Here is a 20,489-nt window from a genome sequence, read left to right as displayed (position 1 = left end):
TTCGTTATTACAATTATTATTCAGATATAATTCACTTGCCGCAAATTCACCACCTTGAAGTGTACGATTCGTGGATGTTAACTAGACTAATTTTGGTGATCATGTTATACATAAATATCAAATCATTATGTTGTACACATAAAAGTAATATAATGTTACATGTTAGTTATATCTCAGTGATAATGCTAAAGTGAAAAAAATGTACAGTTCAGTGGTTTTTAGTATATTCATAAGGATCTGCAACCATCACCTCTGTCTAATCCCAGAACTTTTTCATCACCCCAAAAAGAAGCCAGGTTTTTTTTGCATGCACTCCCCATCACCCCATTTCCATCTCTGGCAGTCCCTAAGCTTTTTGCATGTTTATGGATTTGCTTGTTCTGGGCATTTCATAAAAATGGAATCTTAACAATATGTGACCTGTGTCTGGCTTCTTCCACTCAGCATGTTTTCAAGGCCCACCATGTTGTAAGCTGCATTAGCAGTACCTCATCATGTGGACGGGCCACATTTCATTTGTCCATGCACCAGTTGATGGACATTCGTTTCTACTTGTTGGCTAATTGTGAATAATGCTGCCATAAACATTCATATACAAGTTTCTATGGGGACATGTTTTCAATTTCTGGGTCATGTGATAACTCTATATTTAACTTCCTTGAGGAACTGACAAACTGCTTTCTGGAGTAACTGCACCATTTTCCATTCTGCTGGTAGATACCTGAGTGTGGTATATGTTTTTGCCCAGTGGCCAGGGCAATTATCTGGGTCCTTTAGGCCCTAGAACTCCATATTGCCAAGATATAAAAAGAGTCGTGTGCCCCATATAAACTGTCCACACTGCCTGGATTTCCCAGAGGACCATATGTGTCAGAGTCATATCGAAGATGGCAGGAGGGGGACAAAGTCATAGGCCACCCATGGAATGCCCCCTGCTGCTGTCATATGGCTCTGCCACTGTGCATTTTACAGGAAGCTGTTTGAGGTCTTCCTTCCCCCTTGGCCATTGGAGACCCAGCACTGTGGAGGGGTGCTAATTTGTCATTTAGTGAGTTTGATCACTGGGGGCACTTGGGGACCCTGGGACCAGAATGTCAGCAGGTAGCAAAGGCAAGAGAAATGGGGAGGAGCTCAGGGACCCGAGTAAGGCTGAGCCTGAATGGCCCCTGTTCCCCTGCCCTAGGAACAACTGTGCCCGCCCTTCTAAACAGCACCTCCAACCAGCTCTACCTTCACTTCTACTCAGACATCAGCGTGTCGGCAGCCGGCTTCCACTTGGAGTACAAAAGTAAGAATCCAGAGTCTTAGCTGCATTAGGGTGTGGACTGGCAGGCACCAAGTACCCACAATGAGCAGGGTCATACAGAGGCTGTGCATTCTCCATCTGGCACCAAGTACCCGCAGTGAGCAGGGTCATGCAGAGGCTGTGCGTTCTCCATCCTGCCTAAGCCTTACCACAGACCTAGATGAGGATGCTGAAGCTCAGTAAAGGTCTGAAGCCTCCTCAAGACTGCACAGCCAGTAAGTAGTGGAGCCAGGTTCTCACCCACGTGCCTGTGCTCTGAAGCCTGTGTGCTTCCTCTGTTCACTCCAGGAGTGGGAAGGGGACCCGGTCACTGACATAGGCCCAGTATATAATTTGTGCTATAAGAAAATAGAGATGCTGTCTTTCTTCAATCCTAAAAACTGATTTCTCCAGCCCCTGGTTCTTGCAATGTCTTTGAAGTTCTTCTCCTTGTTGGAATTCCTCTTCCAGCAGATCACTCACTCCCTCCCTGCTCTTAACCTTAGAAGCTGGCTTCCGGTGCCCCTAAGTGGTCACCACTGAAAACTCTTAAAAGACAAAGCCTTGTGGGACAACAAAGAAGTTGCTGGGGAGACTGCTTTCATCCTGGGTGCCCTGCCCATTCCCCTTCCCCACTGGGTATAGGAAAGAATAGGTAGGCAGAGGTATTTGTTTTACCTTCATCCAGCAAAGAATTATTGAGCATTTACAATGTGCCAGGTGCTATGATGGATCTTACTAGGACTGGGTAAGGTTAAGCTGGATAAGTGCCCTCCATTGGACAGAGGCAGATGCATGGCCAGAAAGTGCATTACAGCATTACAGGTGCTCTCATGGATGTTTCCAGGTTGTAGAACAGTGGTTCAAGGGAAAGAATGGCCCTGGGGCAGGTGGAGAGGTCAAAGTCATGAAGAAACATTGAGTGCCTACAGTGTGGCAATCCGTGTGCTCAGTGCCTGCAGAACAAAGATGAGTAAGACGTGGTCCTTGTCCTCAAAAGCACAAAGTCTAGAGAGACGGACATGGAAACAGTCATTTTTGTGTCACCTATATCATAGGGCCTTCCTATAATATACTACTATAGGAAGGACCGAAGGAGGGAGCTAAACCTGGCCAGGAGAGGCCTTCCAGCAAGGGATGCCCGGACTAGGTTTGGGATGAGGGGTAAGAAATGTGGGAAGGTATGGTTGGCTTGACCACCTTTGGCGACATGGGCCTGTGCAGATGGGGGCCCCAGCTGGTGCTAGACGCCAGATACGGTCAGTGTTAGATGGTACACAGATACACCCAGCTGGTCTCCAAAACCAGTGAGCTTTATCTAGGGGGTTGGGAGAGGGTTGACCACATCCCAGGGTGCTCACTGCCTGACAGAGCTGGAGCGTGCACCCGGGGCAGCTTGAAGCAAAGACCCTGAGGGGTAGAGAGAGCACAGCACCTCTGAGACCTGCCTCCCTGCAGGCCCCTAAGACCTCACTCACCGGGTAGAATCAAGTATCCTGGGTTTCTGGAACAATTCACATTTTCCCTTTACCCTCTCCTCTCTATTCTATCCAATTTTGTTTCCTTTTCCAATATTTTGAGTTCCTACATGTTTCCTAGAATCTTCTTCTCTTTCTTCTTTCTTTTTCCAAAGATATACTTCCTTCCTAAATCTCTCTGTCATTCCACTGCCTCATTCCCAGGAAAAATTCACTTCTTCTCAATTTGTGTGTGTGTGTGTGTGTGTGTGTGTGTGTGTGTGTGTGTGTGTGTGTGTGTGTTTTCAAGGGGACTGGCAGTTTTCTCAGTCGCTGATGTTTATCCTGCACTGTCCCTTCAATGGTGGGAAAACCAGGGGAAAACAGGTTCCCACTAGCATTTGGAGGCTACTACAAGCCAAGACCCTGTGGTTACATTTTTGTTCTGTTAATCTACCGTCCTGTTAATTTTTGGTAATATACAAAGAGAGTACAAAAGGGGAGAACTAACTTGTTTTAGAGGCAAATGGTTTTGAAGGGTGCTGAAAAGCCGTATCTACTGCTATGACTCATATTTAATGTTTATTTAATTGAAATGGAAATGGAACCATATGCTTTCAAAAGCAATAAATTGCCTGTGCTAAAAAAATAATTCTCCCTTTGTTGTCAGCATGGCTTAAATAAAATCAAACTGTGCAGAGTAAGAGAAATTAGAATGGACTTTTCTCTGTCTCCCTCCTTTTTTCATTCGTGGGCCTCGCTTTTCTCCCCACTCCATTTTTTTTCTCCTACCACATTCTTTCGTTGCTGTTTCCTCTCTTTTTCTCTCTGCCCCCCCTCCTCCTCTGTCTATCACTGCCATTCCAGTAAGTGAGCCTCAGGTTACTAAGTAGCGATCACCCCACTAAATACTGGATTGCATTCTACCTGGAGTGCGGGAGGAGCCGGGAGAAAGCTACAAGATGACGGCCAGGAAGAAGTACAGTTGACCCTTGAACGTGATTTTAACTATACAGGTCCACTTATACATGGAGTTTTTGTTTAGTAAATATACTGGAAAATTTTTCTGAAATTTGTAACAATTTGAAAAGCATTTTCTTTCCTGTAGCCTGTGGCTTCCCCAGGAAGCCTGAATCTCCCAAGGGATCTAGGGTCCTCTGGGAGGGCTGTCTACCAGCTCGCATCTGCCGGGAATTAAACAGGAAGGCTGAAGTTGCCTTCTCCCAAACTCTCTGGGCCACACAGGTGCCCAGGGTCAGACCCAACCACAAGCCTGTGAGCCCTGGTCCCTGGAGACACACACTCCCAATCCCGCCCCTCAATATGCAGGGATTTATTAGGTGCATCTTAAGTTCCTGCACCTGCAGACGGGCTCCTGCAGGGCACAGGAGAGGCATGAAGCCCACCCATCAGGAGATGCTACACTCCTGCTTGCTGTGAGTGTCATCCAGGAAGGAATTTAAAGCAGGATGAGGATGATTTCAGGGGGCAAGTGGGGAGACAAAGGCCAGGGCCCAGCATGAGCTCATGTGGCCTCAAGGTGTGGCCTCCACTTGGGCAGACCTGGAGTCAGACCGGGCTTGGTTTGAATCCCAGCTCTGTAGCTCACTAAGGGCACATCTCCAGCCTGCATCCTCACCTGTGGAATGGGATGTTGAAACCTGCTTCAAGGGGATGAGATGATGTGATGCACCTGCCCCAGCCTTGCTTGGGGGAAGGGCTTGGTGAGTCCTACCCCAGTGATGATGGTAGGGGGTCGGGGAGGAGGCAGGGAGGAAGGGGAAGAGGAAGACAGGTGTCCTGGCAAAGCACTCTCACAATGCTGGGTGTGTAATAAGAACTAAATGAACCCAGACAGAATTTGGAAAGTCAAGAAGGGAGAGTGAAGTGGCTTTTGAGAGCCTACAGAGGTGATCTTGAAAAGAGATCAGGCTTAGATCATGAAGGTCCTGGAATGTCAGGATGAGAAGGTGTGATGGGGACCCACTTCAAACTGCTGAGCAAGGAAGTCCATGATTCAGGGAGAGGTATGAAGAAATACAAATTGCCTGTGAGTGCAGGACAGATCAGAACAGCCGTGGCTCATGGCTTAGGGTGCAGGAAGGAGAGGGGGACTGTTAGGGGTCCAGCAATGAGAGAGGGCCAGAGCCAAGCATAGAGACCAGGTGTGAGGAGCCCCCAGTGCTCCCAGGAAGGAGCTGGCCTAATAAAATCACAACGAGAACAATGAGGCAGCTGAGAGTCTCAGCCACTGGCGAACTTTTCTCCCCGGAGCAGGACTTTCTGAGCCCTGAGCAGCCCTGAGAGGCCCTCTCTCCTGACTGCTCTCCTTCCTCGTCTTCCCTTCACTTCTCTTCCAGTTTCTTAGCTGCAGGAGTTGTCTTCTTAGGGCACAAAAATGGAGGGTAGTTGGGAGTCTTGGAGTCAGAGGTGAGAGTGATGTGGGAGGAGCTGGTGCAGAGAGGTCTGGGGGCCAGGACAGGCTGGAGCAGCGCCCCTGCTCCACAGTCCCTCCACAGAGCCTGGGGGCAGGCGGGCAGCCAGAGTTACTGCAGGACACCCACCTGCCCAAGGAGCTTTCATCTGTTGAGCCTCTGAGCCATGTAAATATTCTGATTTCCTCTGTGTGCTGTGAGCAGCAGGGCTGGGAAGCACCGGCCTAGAGCAGGGAAAGCACAAATCGGAGGCACCCTTCTTCCTGCTGCTGACATCGCCCTCTCCTCCTACTGCACTGACCCACGGGGCTTGCCCATTCTCTTTTCCACCTTCTGTCTTGTCCAGCCGTGGGCCTGAGCAGTTGTCCAGAACCTGCTGTGCCCAGCAATGGGGTGAAGACCGGCGAGCGCTACTTGGTGAATGACGTGGTCTCTTTCCAGTGTGAGCCAGGATATGCCCTCCAGGTACCTCCCTTTGACACCCAGGACAGAAGACAGGTGTGTCCTGAGATGTGTTTGGCCAGCCTTGCACCAGCAGAGCTACAGTTGCCAAAGAGCAGGGAGAAGCTCCTCAGTTCCCCTGGAGATCATTATCCCCTCTAGGAGCTGTTCATGCAGAAGACAAACTTTGCTGACTTTAGCGATTTGGCACAAGTCAGCCTCGAATGGGTTCCTACAAAGTTTCGGTTTGATTAGACTTTAGGAAAATTTAATTTTCCTTCGAAGGCCATGAGGGAATCTAGTAATTAAAGGAGTCTCACAAGGAACCTTTAGTAATGAGAATTCTTTAGTAATGGCTGTTAATAAGCATCCTTCCCCCAAATTTCTCTCCCTCTGCCTCCTCCTACCCCACAGTGTATCTTTGCATATCACAAGGCCCCTGAACGAGCTCCCCCTGTTCTGAGTGGTGCAAACAGTAATGCCCATGGGGGCAGCTAGAGCCTCTATTCCTAACTCCTCCAGGGCCATGCCCACATCTCCTGCATGCCCGGAACCGTGCGGCGCTGGAACTACCCTCCTCCACTCTGCATCGGTAAGGGAGCCCCGACTTTTTCAGTTCATTCAAACCCATTTTGTACCAGACATTTGAGATCAGTGACACAGCATTGGGATCAAGTGCAAATCAAAAGACAGTGTGGTATTCTGGGGCTGTCCAAAAGCAGTAGTTTTAGACTGATTTCCAAGCTTTCAGTCTCACTCAAGGTTGTCGTGGCTTTTGGAAACCTTCACCCACCACGCGAAAAATTGCAGGGGCCTTGCCTATTTGAAAACATTATGGCAACCATTCTGATTCTAGATGATAGACCAAACCCTAGATGGAACCTCTGGACCCTTTGGGCTTTCCCCAGTGACTTTTCATGGGACAGACACATAAAATGTGTCTTCTGCTAAGAGGGAAATGCTGAGGGTTACATGTGAAGCTAGGACTTAGTTTGGTTCAGTGTCTTACCCTGGGCTGGGCCAGTGATGCCAAAATCAGTGTACACAAGGAAAGACAGGGTCTCTACCCTCAGAAGTACCTAGGCAAGTTGGGGGAGGGGAAAACTAATATTTACTGAGCATCTACTATGTGCAAGTCCTGATGCTCTGTGTCTCCTCACAGCAGCTCTTCATGGAGGGTGTCATTACCCTCATTTTTGCAAATAGGCAAACTTAGGCATTTAGGATCAAAAAGAAAGTGTCAGAGTCAGGATGGGAACCTTGGTTTCTCTGATGCCCAGCCAATTGTAAACTACTAGTCAAGGCTGACCTTGGTACAGGAAGAAAAGGGAGTATCAGTTGGGCATAAGGGCATTTCCCTTCTGTGATTTCACCAGGATGCAGGGCTGAGCAATCAGAAGTGTAACTGATCAGACTTGCCCCACTAACCTATGGCAGAGTCCTTGCCTAGGAAACCACTCCATTAGCAGCAGCTACTGTTAATTGGGGAGCTATTGAGCATTTACTATGTGCACCAGCCTGTGTTCCAGGAGAAGTGCAGTCCTTTCTGTTGTAAAGTCATAACAACCCTGTGACATAGATGCTGTTGTTAGCTCCATTTTACAGGTAGGAAAACTGAGTTTTGGAGGGGTTTAGGGCTTGCCTGAAGTCACACAGGAAGTGAAAGCGTTGGGATGGTGGCCCAGGCAGGCAATGCTAGAGTGCCACCTCCTGGACAGCGTTTGCCCAAACACTGCAGATGCCTCCCCTCTGCTCCTTTCTCTGGGCTTCCATCAGCAACTAACCCTTTCCTGCGCCCACAACCTCTTCCTAATAAGGTGTGAAAGAAAAGAGTTGATATCAACTGACCAGGCTGCGGTCATGCCCCAGCCCCGCATCCTCAGATGTCTCTGAAGTCACCTCTATTGGAGTGTTAGATGATCCAGCCTCTCAGAGCTGTCTTCCCGTGGAATCACTGTCTCTTTGGCTAAAGGCGCATGCCCACGGTCTGAGGGTGGGCTCCTAGTGGGACTCATCTGCAACCCCATGGAATCTACATTTGTAAAGAGCCTGGAATGGGTGCTCAATGAATGCGAGTCCCCTTCCTTCATCCTTTTCCTTCAGTCTTGGAAGAGTTGATTAAACAGTGAGGAGTAGGAGATTTGGAGGGGTAATGTAAGAATCGTCATACTTCTCTTGGAGTATGCAGACCACTTTTGCTGCACGACCTCATTAAGGGAACTGACCTGCAAAGGGAATGCGCAAGTCAAGAGTCCATAACTTGGGTTTATAGACTGCGAGGCAGTCCTAGAATCCTGGGCAGCCCTTCCTGAATTTACATACGTCCTCTCTTTTGCCAGGGTGTACATTTAAGGGAGATGAACTATGGGTTCCTTTGGATTCTTAAGGGTTTTATGACTTGGTTTATGAATGGTTAAATATGGCTGCTCTAAGGGAGTATCTAAATGTTGGCATGCCCTATAAACTCCTCCATGCTGTCTAACCCTTTGTCTCACTGTCACAGCGCAGTGTGGGGGAGTGGTGGAAGAGATGGAAGGGGTGATCCTGAGCCCCGGCTTCCCAGGCAACTACCCCAGCAACATGGACTGCTCCTGGAAAATAGCACTGCCTGTAGGCTTTGGTAAGTCTTCACACCCAGGCCCCTGGACTTAAAGCAACTGTCTGCTGTGATCGCTCAGCATAACCTTGGCCAAGGCAGTTTAGCTCTCTCACTTCTCTATTTCCTCATCTGCTGACCTCCAATCATGAGGATCGATTAAGAATAGTAGAGTTGAACATTTAAGGGACATAAAATATAAGGAAAAAAATCTTACAGACTGCCATCATCATCATTATCATCATCGTCATCATCATCGTCATTATTTGAGTTGTGAATTAAAATCCAGGACCATGGAATGAGAAATTACTCAGGGATGGTTAAAAAAGGGGGAAAAAAATAATTTTACAGAGGCTGGAGCTCAAGTTGTGCTTTTAACTCTAGTATCTAGTTTCTCATCCTAATTAAATTGAGCCAAGGTCACTATGAAATTGAGTTTACATTCTTCACATTCACATTCTGGCTGGCCTTAGAGATTGGGAGGTTTTTTTGGGGAGATGGAGTATACCAGGTAAGGGGGTGTGGAGGACATTGATCCAGGTACAACATTTAATTGCTGACAGTTCGTGTATTGTGCTCTGGGAATACAGCTTAACCCCAAATAGGTCTGTTGAAGAATAAAGGATTTGTGTTGACATGGAACTGATGGGTCCTTTGCTCGAGTCACTCCCCTTCCCCCAGGAACCAAGTGTCCAGAGGGGATCACTCCTGAACAGGCCTTTGGCAGCCTTGGGAAACTCCCGATTTTGAGGCATTGAGGAAAGAGGAGCAAGCGCTACATCCAGGCATGGGCCCCAAGAACCTCAGATGACATGGGGACAGAGGGAGGGCAGCATCCATTAAATGGCATGTACAGCATTGTTCTCTGTAAGTCCTGATGTTCAGCCACTAAAGCTCTCTAAGTCCTGGGTGCTTATTCAGCTTCTGAGGAATAAGCCTCCTGTAGGGTCCAATCTCAGAAGACCAGGATCCCTTGCTTTCAAGGAAATGTTGGACTCCAGCAGGGTCCCTAATGTGGTTCCTAGTTTCAGTGCATAAAAGACCACTGTTTTTACAAGCTGCTGCCACTAGATGGCAGTGGTCACACCCAGTTCTTTGAAGGCAGTTCAATTCCAAAATCCTGGAATCCCATTAATAGACATGCAGCTATTGAGATGAGGCATATGGGGTGGAATGGAAACCATAGGTTCCACAGATAATGGGTACAAAAGTGCTTATAGCAAAATTATTCTTAATTTGGAAGCAATCTGCATGTTCATTAATAGGGTAGTGAATAATGCAGTTGGATAATTAATAAAATGGAATTAATAGGTAGTTAAACCAATGAACTATGTATAAAGGTAGTACAAATGAACTATCAACAAAGGTATACCTTGAAAAACATAATATTGAATAAAAAATAAGTTTACAAAGCTGTATATACAGTACAATAACATTTACATAAATGTGTAAAACAAATATACCAGATATGTCCTTCGGAATCTAAAAATGTGAACAGGAAGGATATTCTCCAAATTCATGACAATAACTGCCTCTGTTGAGAGAAGGAGAGGAGTGGGAGACAGCAGGGGACACAAAGGGCCTTCAACATTATATGCCAAATTTTTGTTTTATTTAAATAATCAGATGCAAAAAAAATCACACATATGTGCTCATTCTAAGCAAAGTAGAAAGTACAGATGAGCACATTATAAAAAAAATTAAAAATCATCTGTAATCCTGCCATGCAGAGATAATCACTAATAGCTTAGTCTACACCATTAAAATGTAAGCCCCATGAAGACAAGGAACTTGTAAATCTTGTTCATCCGTGTGCAATGCCTAGCAAAGCCCTGATGCAAGGCAAATGCCCAATAAATATTGTTAGTGAATCAATGACTATTCTTCTAGTTTTTAATACAAACATTAGAGTTAAACACTACATACCACTTTGCAATCAGACTCACAATTAACATTGTGGGCATTTTCCTATGCTCAGTAAATGTATTTCTTCAATATCACTTTTAATAGTAATCTAATTTGTAGAAATCTTACCAATAAACAAATATTCATATTCTCACCTCCATTCTCCAAAAAACTTTAGTATAAGTTAATATACTATTAACATACTTATATTGATATAATATAAGTAAGCTAAGGGCTTAATTAGATCCATTTAGCCTGTTGGGTTGTTAGGAGATTTTGATTAATCCAAAAGATCCCAAAATATAAACTTTACTTGGCTTCTTAAAAGAAGAGATAGGACAATGTACTCTACTAATTTTTGAATTATCATGAGTGTTCTAGAAAATACCAGTATTGAAGTTCATGTCCTTTGATTGGGTGTAGTTATTTTTTTAAGTAACAAGTATATTTTAGCAAAACTATTCTATATACTGATATCATGCCTATGAATCACAAATTAAATCAGGTGTTAACCCTGAACTTTGTTTTCAATAAACTAAAAGGGACTCCAGTCTGGACGGAGCTCAGAAATGACTGATAACTTTCATTTTCAATGAATAATATACTTTTAAGTTTGGTCCTGCCTGAAGGCAAGAGACTGGACTGGACCAGTAACTCCCAGATTGTGTTCTGGGAATCCTGAGTCGGGAGTCAGTAGCCAGGACACGCACTCTGGCAAGGAATATTTTCATGAGGCAGCACATTTGAAGCAGGACTGTATTGCCTCCAGCACTGTCTGCCTCTGTCTTGCTCCCAGGAGCTCATATCCAGTTCCTGAACTTCTCCACCGAGCCCAACCACGACTTCATAGAAATCCGGAATGGCCCCTATGAGACCAGCCGCATCATGGGCAGATTCAGCGGAAGTGAGCTTCCAAGCTCCCTGCTCTCCACGTCCCACGAGACCACTGTGTACTTCCACAGTGACCACTCCCAGAACCGGCCAGGATTCAAGCTGGAGTATCAGGGTAAGGACAAGAAGTCCCCGTTTGCTCCTCTGTCCATCCCATCTACCCACAACCCCCATCTTCCCGGCCTTCCCCCTCGGGAAAGAGAGAACACAGGAAGGGCTGAGGAGGGGAGGGCAGGCCTGTCCACGGGGGCTGCCTTTCAGTCACATCTTTCTGGCCCCACCAAGGCCATCTAACCGCACCTGACAAGCCTTTTCCAGCTGCCTACCCAACAGCATCCCCAGATGCTCCGCCTCTGTCCAGGCCCAGCAGCTTCCCCTGAAGAAGCGACCCATCAGTTTCCTCTCAGGCATCCCTGAGTGTCCAGCCAGCCGCTTCCCCTCAGCCTTGACAGGCTTGCTTACTCCCTCTGGCTCCTCGCCTGTATATCAGGCCCAGGTACACTTGTCAAAGCCATGACGTGATGGAGGATTCCAGGAAAGGCCACTGAGCCTTACATCGTGACAGTGCCCACTCCTCCTGGCACACTGGCACTGGAACAAGCCTCTTCTGCTCTGATGCAGGCTTCCCCTGTGTGAGGGCCTTACTGTGGCTCTGCAGACCAGGCCCAACCTGTGCAGCCGTACACGGCAGCCCTGGATGGCCCGACTTCTCCCTCAGGTGCTTCCCTCATGTGACTGACTGAACCATCTATTCTAACCCCTTTTCCCACATTCTTCCAGTGAATTTTTTTTTCACATTTTTAGATTTTTTCCAATGCTAGTGCATGCTTAGAAGAAAATTAAAAATTACAGATGGTTTTCTGAGTGCATGATGGAAAGTCAAAATTCTCCCAAAATGCCATCTCCAACCCCACTGCACAGATATCAACTTTTAACGGTTTGATTTCACCATTTTTTCTGTACATGTATTGCTGTAACTATATTATATTTTTAACTAAAATGTGATCATATTATAAATACTGTTTCACAATTTGCCTTCTTAAAGTTAATTTTTAATTACACAAATAATTCACAAATGCACTCACCTTGTTAAAAAAAGAACAAGAGAGAAAGGGTGGGGTGGAGGGAGGGAGGAAGGGAGAGATGGAAGCATTAGAGGTAAGGCCAGGCTCTCTGTCTACAGCCTCCAAATCCAGGATTATTGCCCAGAAATAACCACTATTGTTCTGACATGGTCTTATCAGATCTTTTTCCTTGAGTTGACATACATATGTTATATATACCTGTGAAAAATAGGTAATGTTCTATGAATTTTTCTGGTTGTGTTTTCGACATAAACAGAATGTTCTGTTCACATGTTCTGATATCTGGCTTTTTCATCCCTTGTCAGAGATGAATACTGCTGAGGATTTGGACTTGTCATTTAGGGGAAGCCTTAAGGGGTGTCCCACCAGATAGGCACACGTGGGCCAGCTGTACAGGCGCTGCCCCGTCAGAGGAGCTACCGCGAGTGTGGTGGGCTCATCACCCCCTGGGAAGCGCCAGGAGGAGCAGCTGGGCCTCATGCCCATGAAGCAGTGAGGAGCTGAGCCTCCTACCCAGAGAGGGCTGGCTTCCTTGGTAGCAATAGGGCTGCCACACACAGTGATGCTGTGCGTCACAGAGGCCAACCTTAACTAAGGGTGCCTGTGCCCGTTAAGTGCACACAGCCTCAGTACGCAGCGCGGGGCTGTCAAACGGGCCATGATACGTCAGACAGCCAGGGTCTGGCACAGAGAGACTCAGGCCCAAGTATGTGGTCAGTGTTGCCACCCTCTGGACAGGCACATGCCTGTCAGCTTGCCCTGTGTCTCGGTGTGTATGGCTGCTGCAACAAAGTAGCACAGATCAGGGGCTTAAACAGCAGACATTTGTTCTCTCATGGTTCTGGGGGCTGGAAGTCAAGGTGTCAGCAGGATTGGTTCCTTCTGAGGGCAGAGCGGGAGTATATCCCATACTGTTCTCGCTTCCAGCCATCCGCTGGCTGCCTGGAATTCCCTGGCTTGTCTCCAAATTTCCCCTTTCTGTAAGGACACCAGACATATTGGACCAGGGCCCACCCTAATGACCTATTAGGTAGATAGGTCAAGGCCCTCTCTCCAAATAAGGTCCCATTCGGAGGTGTTAGAGGCTAGGACTGCAGCCTGAACTGGAGAGGACACAAGTCAGCTCAGAACAGTCCCGCACAGGCCCAGGTGCTCCTCCTGAGGCTTCTCCTCACGCGTAATGCAGGTACCAGTGACCCCACACTGTGACCGGGGGCCTCCCACACACTGTGCCCCCGCCCCTGTGACGGGCCCTGCCTGCCGAGTCCATGTGCCATGTCATGGGACCAGACACTCTCCCTGAGTTCCCTGTGTGACAGCCCACTTGTCCTGGCAGGTGCTGTCCCTCTGTATCCCTCAGATCCCACAGAAGAGACCTGCCCACCCCCACAGAGCCCTGTTCTCGGGCCCAGCCCCTCCCACACTCTCCAAGCCTTCACCTCTGAGGCCTCCCAATTCCTGACAGGCCCAAATAATTCTCCCTGCCTGGCAGGCCCACATTTTTCACCTACACCTTAGCCCATGGAGTTGTACCTTGTAATATACACTCTGACCACCCACCCCAGGTTTTTCCTTTATGAAAAGACCTGCTTCCAAAAGAGCCACCTGTCCCCACTCTCTGCAGTCCCTCAGATTCCTTTGGAGAAAATCCAACTCCTGGCTTTTTCTCAAAAATCCTCTGATTGGACACGCTGAACTTCGTAGGCTATGGTTTTCCTTTCCTTTCTCTGGAAATAGTCCCATAAATTCTTTAGTAACACATAAGCTACTCCTGCTGAAGCCTCCCGGTCTGACAGATTTTACTTGTTTCATTAAAACTTCTCGGGAGATCATGTTTAAAAAAAATGTAGGAAATGAGAAGACGTGTAACTTCCGACTGTTAGGCACCATCATCATTATTTCAGTTATGACACTTCTTCTGAAATTCTGTCCCTTCCCGCTGTAGCATCTCTCTTTGGGACAGACCCGGCTGCACTCCCTGAGGACCCTTCCATGGGAAAGCTCACAAGTCCACCTCTTAACGCTTCATTTCTGCCTTATAGGCCCAATCTCTCTTTGACGTTTCTTCAGGTGGAACAGGCCCTGAGGTTCTCCTCAGTTTGAAAGTAGTCCAGGGACTCTCACTTAAGTGTCTCCCTTTCTGAAGAACGCAGCTCCCACATGGAGCACTCCTGTCAGACAGACCGGCCTCTCTCCTCGAGGCTGCTCCCGGCTTCCACCACGTAGCCACTCTCTTCAGGTTCCTCGTCATCGCTGAGACCCCCTGTTGCCTCTGAGGCTTCTCTTTAAAGGCCCAACCCGTCCATCCAGTCACCTCACTTGGCAGCAAGCTCCCACTTCTACTAAGGCTTTCGTTTGCCAGAAGACCCAGGCCCCCGGCCGCTGGCAGGGCCACATGGCGCCTTGGGCTGGCCAGCCTACCCCACCCACTCCAGGTGCTCCATCTTCTGATAGACCGATCACCCTGATGATTTACCAGTGAAACCTGCCCAATTCTTCCCACTGAGAACCCCCAGTAAGATACTGAATAAAAATCCCCAAAGCAGCCACCATCACAGAGGGAGTGCTTAGAAAATGCCAGCTTCATGATCATTGCTATTAATATGTGTGATGAATGCACGCACTTCTGTTACCGGAGAAACGTGTTGTTTCCCCGATTCTTGTCTTCTCAAAGGAAAGAATTCAGTCAAGAAACCAGACAGCAAGAAACAGCAGCAAGGAATTTATTGGGTGAAAGCAGAAAGTACACTTTCAAGATTGGAGAGCAGGCTGTCTGGAAACTGAAGCAGCCCCGCTGTTAGGGTGAGGTTGGCATTATTTTTTCTTTGAAGCCAGGAGCTGCGCCTCCCTCCTCCCACTCCTGACAGACAGCACGGGCTCCAGACTCTGAAGACAACATCGCCCCTTCTCAGCAGGAATCAGGTCCAGAAGTGACTCCTCGCCTTTCTCCTAAAAGACTGCAGAGTCCTGAGTCCTTGAGGGGGGAATGTGAGAGTAGGCAGTTAGCTAGACATCAGCAGGGGAAAGGGGCCAGCCTGACGGACCCCTGACCAGCCCCTGAGCCCTCCTCAGTTCCCAGTTTCACAGTCAAGGATGCCTAGCTTATCAGGAGGCCCAGACAGCCCAGGACACCTAGACCATCAAGAGGCCCAGCACCACAGGGGCTTCCATGTTGCACTCATTGGCCTCAGTCACTTCCACTGAGAATTCCTGCCGTAGGCACCCCCAGGCTACTCCCACGGCTGATTTCCTGTGTAGGGTGGGCCCAATCACGGCCACAAAGGCTGTCCTCTGTCCGGTGGATCTGATTAACCACCGGCTGTGCACATCCCTCAGCAGCATCTCCCCCCGGCTGGACCTCAGCTCCTTCCACTGAGGCATGTCCTTCTGGGTCAGCAGCGTTCTTGCTCTTTGGAGGGACTTCCTTGTATGACAGGCAGACATTCCTTTTGACCCAGCTGTTCCCTCTGAAAAGTTTCTCTCCTTGCCACAGGTTTGGCCTCCACCCACCAAAGTTCTTCCTTCCTGATAGGTTCTAATTTCTGAGTCAGAAAGACCCCACTCAAGTTCTCACCTGATGGCTTCCTGTGTTTATGATCTTGGTCATCGTTGTCATGGTCAAATGAGGTAAAAAATGTGAAAGAACTGAAGCCAATGCCAGCCCCAGAGATGCTCAAGGAACAATGGTTCAACCTAGCCCTGTCTTCCTGGGGCCTCCTCTTCCCATGGAAATAATAATAATAATATTTATTGAGCTTTCACCACGTGCCAGTACTGCGCAAACAGCTATGTGTATATTCTCGTACTTAATCCTCCCAATAACCACTTTCTAAATAAGGAAACTATGGCATGGAGAAGTTCAATTACTTGCCACAAACCAACAACTGGTAAATGACAGAGGTCCATCTGAGTCCACATGTTGGGGCTTCACCACTATGCTAGCTTGCCACGTCTATATTCTGGCTGGGGAGAAAATGCCCAGAGAGAATAAAGGAAGCTTCTCTCATGATCTTTTCCAGCCTATGAACTTCAAGAGTGCCCAGACCCAGAGCCCTTTGCCAATGGCATGGTGAGGGGAGCTGGCTACAACGTCGGACAGTCAGTGACCTTCGAGTGCCTCCCGGGATATCAACTGATGGGCCACCCCGTCCTCACATGTCAACACGGCACCAACCGGAACTGGGACCACCCCCTGCCCAGGTGTGAAGGTATGTCCCCCCATCATCCTTGACGAGTCTTCCCAGGGGAACTGATCCAGAGCACTCCCACGCTCGCCTGCCTGCTCCTTGGAGTCACGCATGCTCGGAGGTCCAGGCAATCCTTGTCCATCCTGTTTTCCTATGGAAGGGGCACAGCCTATCCAGGGAAGGGTCCTGGGGACAGAGCTCTCTGCCAGTGCTAGGGAGGACCAAGAGGGGATGCGGGCCACAGTGAAGGGAACGCATACTCAGCCCTTGGGAGATCTGACTTGCTGAGCTAGGTGTCCCGCCAGAAGGGAGGCCCACGTGAGGGCGCAGGAGCCAGCGGTATGCAGCAGGGGAGGGAAAGCTAACCATGGCACCTGCCCAAGGGGAGAGGGGACCAAGGTCACTTCCTGGGAAACGCATGGTTCCCTTCTTCACCTGCCCCCACCCCTTTATCCTCTTTCTCCTACATGGGCCAGAGAGATCTGTTGGTAACAGTAGGGAACGGAGCTAGAGCGGCATTTTCCAGGGTCTTCATTAACCAGAACCAGGCTGGACGAAGAGGAGAGGCTGTGCTCTTGCTGTGTCCGTCTGCGCACCTCAGTTCTACTTTCCTTCCCTTTTCACTCTTGTAGCCCAGCATTTTCGTGCAGAAGCTGGGATTTGTCTTGAAAGGGGAAGGTTTGGCAGGGAAATGGTATAGTTTCAGAGAAAGAGCCCTGGCTCTGGGGGCAGGTCACCCTGGGCTCCGTTCCTGAACCACCTCAACCTCTCTGAGCCTCAGTTTCCTCCTAAGTACAATGGCACTTCTCAGTCCACTTTTTGAAAGCTGGAGGGCTTGGAGATGGCTCATGTGACATGCCCAGCACAGAAACTGGCTCACAGACGGTGAGCTCCCAGTATGAACTCTGCAAAGAAACAGATCTTGTTTGTAGAACTGAGCTGCTCTGGAATTAGAATACAGGATGGTAATTTCTAAAACTATTAAACCCCTAGTTAGTTTTCCGGATTTTCAGAACTGTCTCTGTACATAGCCGGTCCATCATTCTAGGGCTGTTGTTTGCTCACTTGCTGTGTGACCAGCTTCTCTGTGGACCATTTTCCTTTTATTCCTTTCTATTCCTTGTTTGATTTCTTACAGCATCAGAGGAGAGAGAAAAGAACAGTGTTTTCGCACACAAAGTTCTTCCCTTGGTTTCCTTGACTCCATAGTCTCTTTCCAGCTACCTTTCTGCCTGTGCCACCTGTTGGACGATCTTTTTCTTTGTCTGCCAATTAAGTGTTGCGCTTTGAAGTTTTTTCCTAAGACTCTCTTCTCTTCTTTCCATCATCTTTTTCCATGTCTCCAAGGCCATCTTTATCTGCAACCTTGCATTCCCAAGATCTATGCCTGTGTATCTGATTCCTTACTAAGTATCTGGACTTATCCAGAGGCATCTAAATCCCAACATATTAGAACCTTAACTCACCATCTTTCTGCCATTAAATTGAAATCCTCATCTAATGAAGGGCACCTCTAGTCACGCAGTTACTCAGCCCTTAATTTGGGCACTGTCAGTCTTCATTATCTGACATATTCCCCAAGTCCTCCTCATTCTATGTACTGATGCCTCCACACTCTCTGTCCACTGCCTCTACCTTAATCCAGGCCACCACTTAGACGAGGCTCCTGGCTGGTCTCCCCACCTCAAGTCTTATACTCCTCAATCCATTTTTCGTAATGTAGCGAGAGCATGCCTTCAAAACCGTCAGTATACTCCAGATGCTCCCCTGCTCAGAAGCCAGTAAGGCTTCCCCTTCTCCCTTGGGGTAAATCCCAAACCTTGGGCCTAGTCACTGCTTACCTCCCAATATTCTCTACTCAAAGTCGATGCTCCAGCTAAGCTGAAATACTTGCAGTTTCCCAACATGCCATCTTCTCTTGCCTCTGGTCCTTAGCACATGCTGCCCCTGCTTCACACAACATTCCTCTCCTCTCTGCCTTGCCTGCTTAGCCCTTGTCATCTATCAGGTCTGGGTCTAAATATGAATTCTACCAGGAATCCTCCCTACCCAACACAGCTGAGTCCTGTGTTCCCGCAGCATTCCGTGTTGACCCCGTTGATGGCGTGCTCCACCTGGGGCTGTAGAGGCCAGTATACCAGCTGTAGCCCAGTGGGTTGCAAGTGCCTGGAACAGAACCGTGCACCGTGATGACTTTGCTCCCCCTTGTCTCCCCAAGCCACATGTAGGATGGGATGTCCTTGCATAGCCTTCTGAGATGCATATGCACTTACAGGACCCCTGTCCTCTGCTTGGAGGCATTAGGATTCTTTCTCCTCAGCCTGGTCAGCCCCCATTCAGATGTCTGCTTGATGGCCCATGCCAACCAAATGCACTCATTAGTCTAGACCAGGGTTTTGTTGTTTATTTGTTTTGGGTTTTTGTTTGTTATCCCTAGAATCCCTTTTTCTTTCTTCTTGGTGACTAAATGTGAGCACTATGGAAATGTCAAGGCTTGTTTACTCACCTACCTAATGCCTAGACCAGAGTGAGTCTAAAATTGGTATCACTTTTGGGGGACAGAACAATAAGGAGAGAGGACCATACCTATGCAGCAAATGCCTTTTCTGTGAGCTATGTAACTAAGCTGAACATCTCACCTACACAGTTCACCTAACCACCACCATCCTGTGATGGGGGTGCTTAGTCCCATTTTACAGGTGAAGAAAGAGAGACTAAGCTACTGTCTAAGGTTACCTGGTCAGTAAGTGGGATAGTCATGATTCAAACCCCACCTTAGCCTCACCACAGCTTTCCTCAACTCATAAGTCAAAACCAAAAGTACCACTCTAAGAATCCCAGAAAAAAAAGAGACACCTTCGTAGTTTCTTAGGTCTTAGCAGCAAAAGTACTACAGCCCTGACTCTAACAGCTGCCCATTCCTAGGAAGGGAGAAGGAGCAACTTTAGTGTGTCCTTGCTTGTGGGCAGGTGTCATCCACGAGAAAGGGAAAGAGGGAGCTGGGGGCTGAGGCGGGCCCACAGAGGCCCCTGCATGGGAGACTGTGGGCCAGCTGGGGAGCAGTGCGTTGGGGCTGGTGGGGAAAGCCAGGCATGGCCATCCTCAGCCATCTCCTCCCCCATCTGCCTGACTCCTTGAGCAGGGTGATCTGTGCTGGGAGTTGGGACCACATTGGGAAGGCATCTGAATTCTCAGCTGGGGGGTGATCTCCAGCACTGATCTGTTTGTGTCCCCTCCCTGGCAGTCCCCTGCGGTGGGAACATCACCTCCTTCAACGGCACTGTGTACTCGCCTGGCTTCCCCAGTCCATACTCCAGCTCCCAGGACTGTGTCTGGCTGATCGCCGTGCCCATTGGTCATGGCGTCCGCCTCAACCTCAGCCTGCTGCAGACGGAGCCCTCCGGAGACGTCATCACTGTCTGGTAGGCCAGCTGCTGTGTCGACCGCCAATTAGAAAGGGGTGTTAGCTGGGCTCTGAACTGAATTGCCCACCTATTTGTTCAGAAAAATGAGCCGAATGGGTTTAAATGGTTGTCAGCCTCCTGGCTTTCAAATAAGCATAGTAAATAAGGGCTCAGCTTCAATTAGCCCTTATGACTCCTTGAAGGGAGAGGTGGGAGGGCAGGGGCTCCTTCCCTGGAGACCTGCTGAGGGTCAGAATATCAGTGGGTGAGTGAATGGGAGTCAACAAGCATAGATACACAGACTTCGCTCAGTGTTTCAAGTCCAAACCAATATTCTGCATTTACCCAAGATAAGCTACGCAGACTAAAGAGCTTTGGGGTAGAGCTATATGAAGTCACCCCAGTCATCTCATGCTGAACCTGTGCTATCCGACAGCACTTTCTGCAGGGATGGAAGTGTTCTGTGTCTGATCCGTCCAACAAGGTAGCCACTGGCTGCAGGTGGCTGTTGCATACTCAAATGTAATGAGAGTGACTGAGGACCTGTGTTTGAAACTTTATTTAATTTTAGTTTAAATGTAAATAGTCACCTGTAGCCAGTGGTTACCAAATTGACAGCTCAGCTCTAAGTAATAATGTTAGAGTATCTTGATTTAATTTTAAAATGGGAATACAGTATGTTAATAAGTGTAGTTTCCTAGACAGTTCTTTCCAGACCACTGGATCATTAAACAAAGACATCATTTAAAAATTCCTTTGGAGATTACTCCATTCTGGGAATCAGCAGAAATAAAATTCTTCCC

The 20,489-nt window shown here is 48.2% G+C and overlaps 1 protein-coding gene across 5 annotated transcripts in view; it reads left to right on the top strand.

Moving 5' to 3' along the window:
- The window catches only part of CSMD2 (CUB and Sushi multiple domains 2), a 600,037-nt gene that overhangs the window by 494,178 nt on the left and 85,370 nt on the right, over window positions 1-20,489 (top strand). For all 5 annotated transcript variants that reach the window (XM_073233614.1, XM_073233613.1, XM_037010709.2 and 2 more), the window contains 7 exons: window positions 1,184-1,288; window positions 5,524-5,642; window positions 6,141-6,210; window positions 8,122-8,238; window positions 10,916-11,125; window positions 16,115-16,303; window positions 19,527-19,704. In XM_073233614.1, coding sequence (XP_073089715.1) covers window positions 1,184-1,288; window positions 5,524-5,642; window positions 6,141-6,210; window positions 8,122-8,238; window positions 10,916-11,125; window positions 16,115-16,303; window positions 19,527-19,704 — 988 coding nt within the window. The remainder of the gene's footprint in view (window positions 1-1,183; window positions 1,289-5,523; window positions 5,643-6,140; window positions 6,211-8,121; window positions 8,239-10,915; window positions 11,126-16,114; window positions 16,304-19,526; window positions 19,705-20,489) is intronic.

This window comes from Manis javanica, chromosome 4 (genome assembly GCF_040802235.1).
Source record: "Manis javanica isolate MJ-LG chromosome 4, MJ_LKY, whole genome shotgun sequence".
NCBI lineage: Eukaryota > Metazoa > Chordata > Mammalia > Pholidota > Manidae > Manis > Manis javanica.
This window is presented reverse-complemented; position numbering and strand designations above follow the sequence as displayed.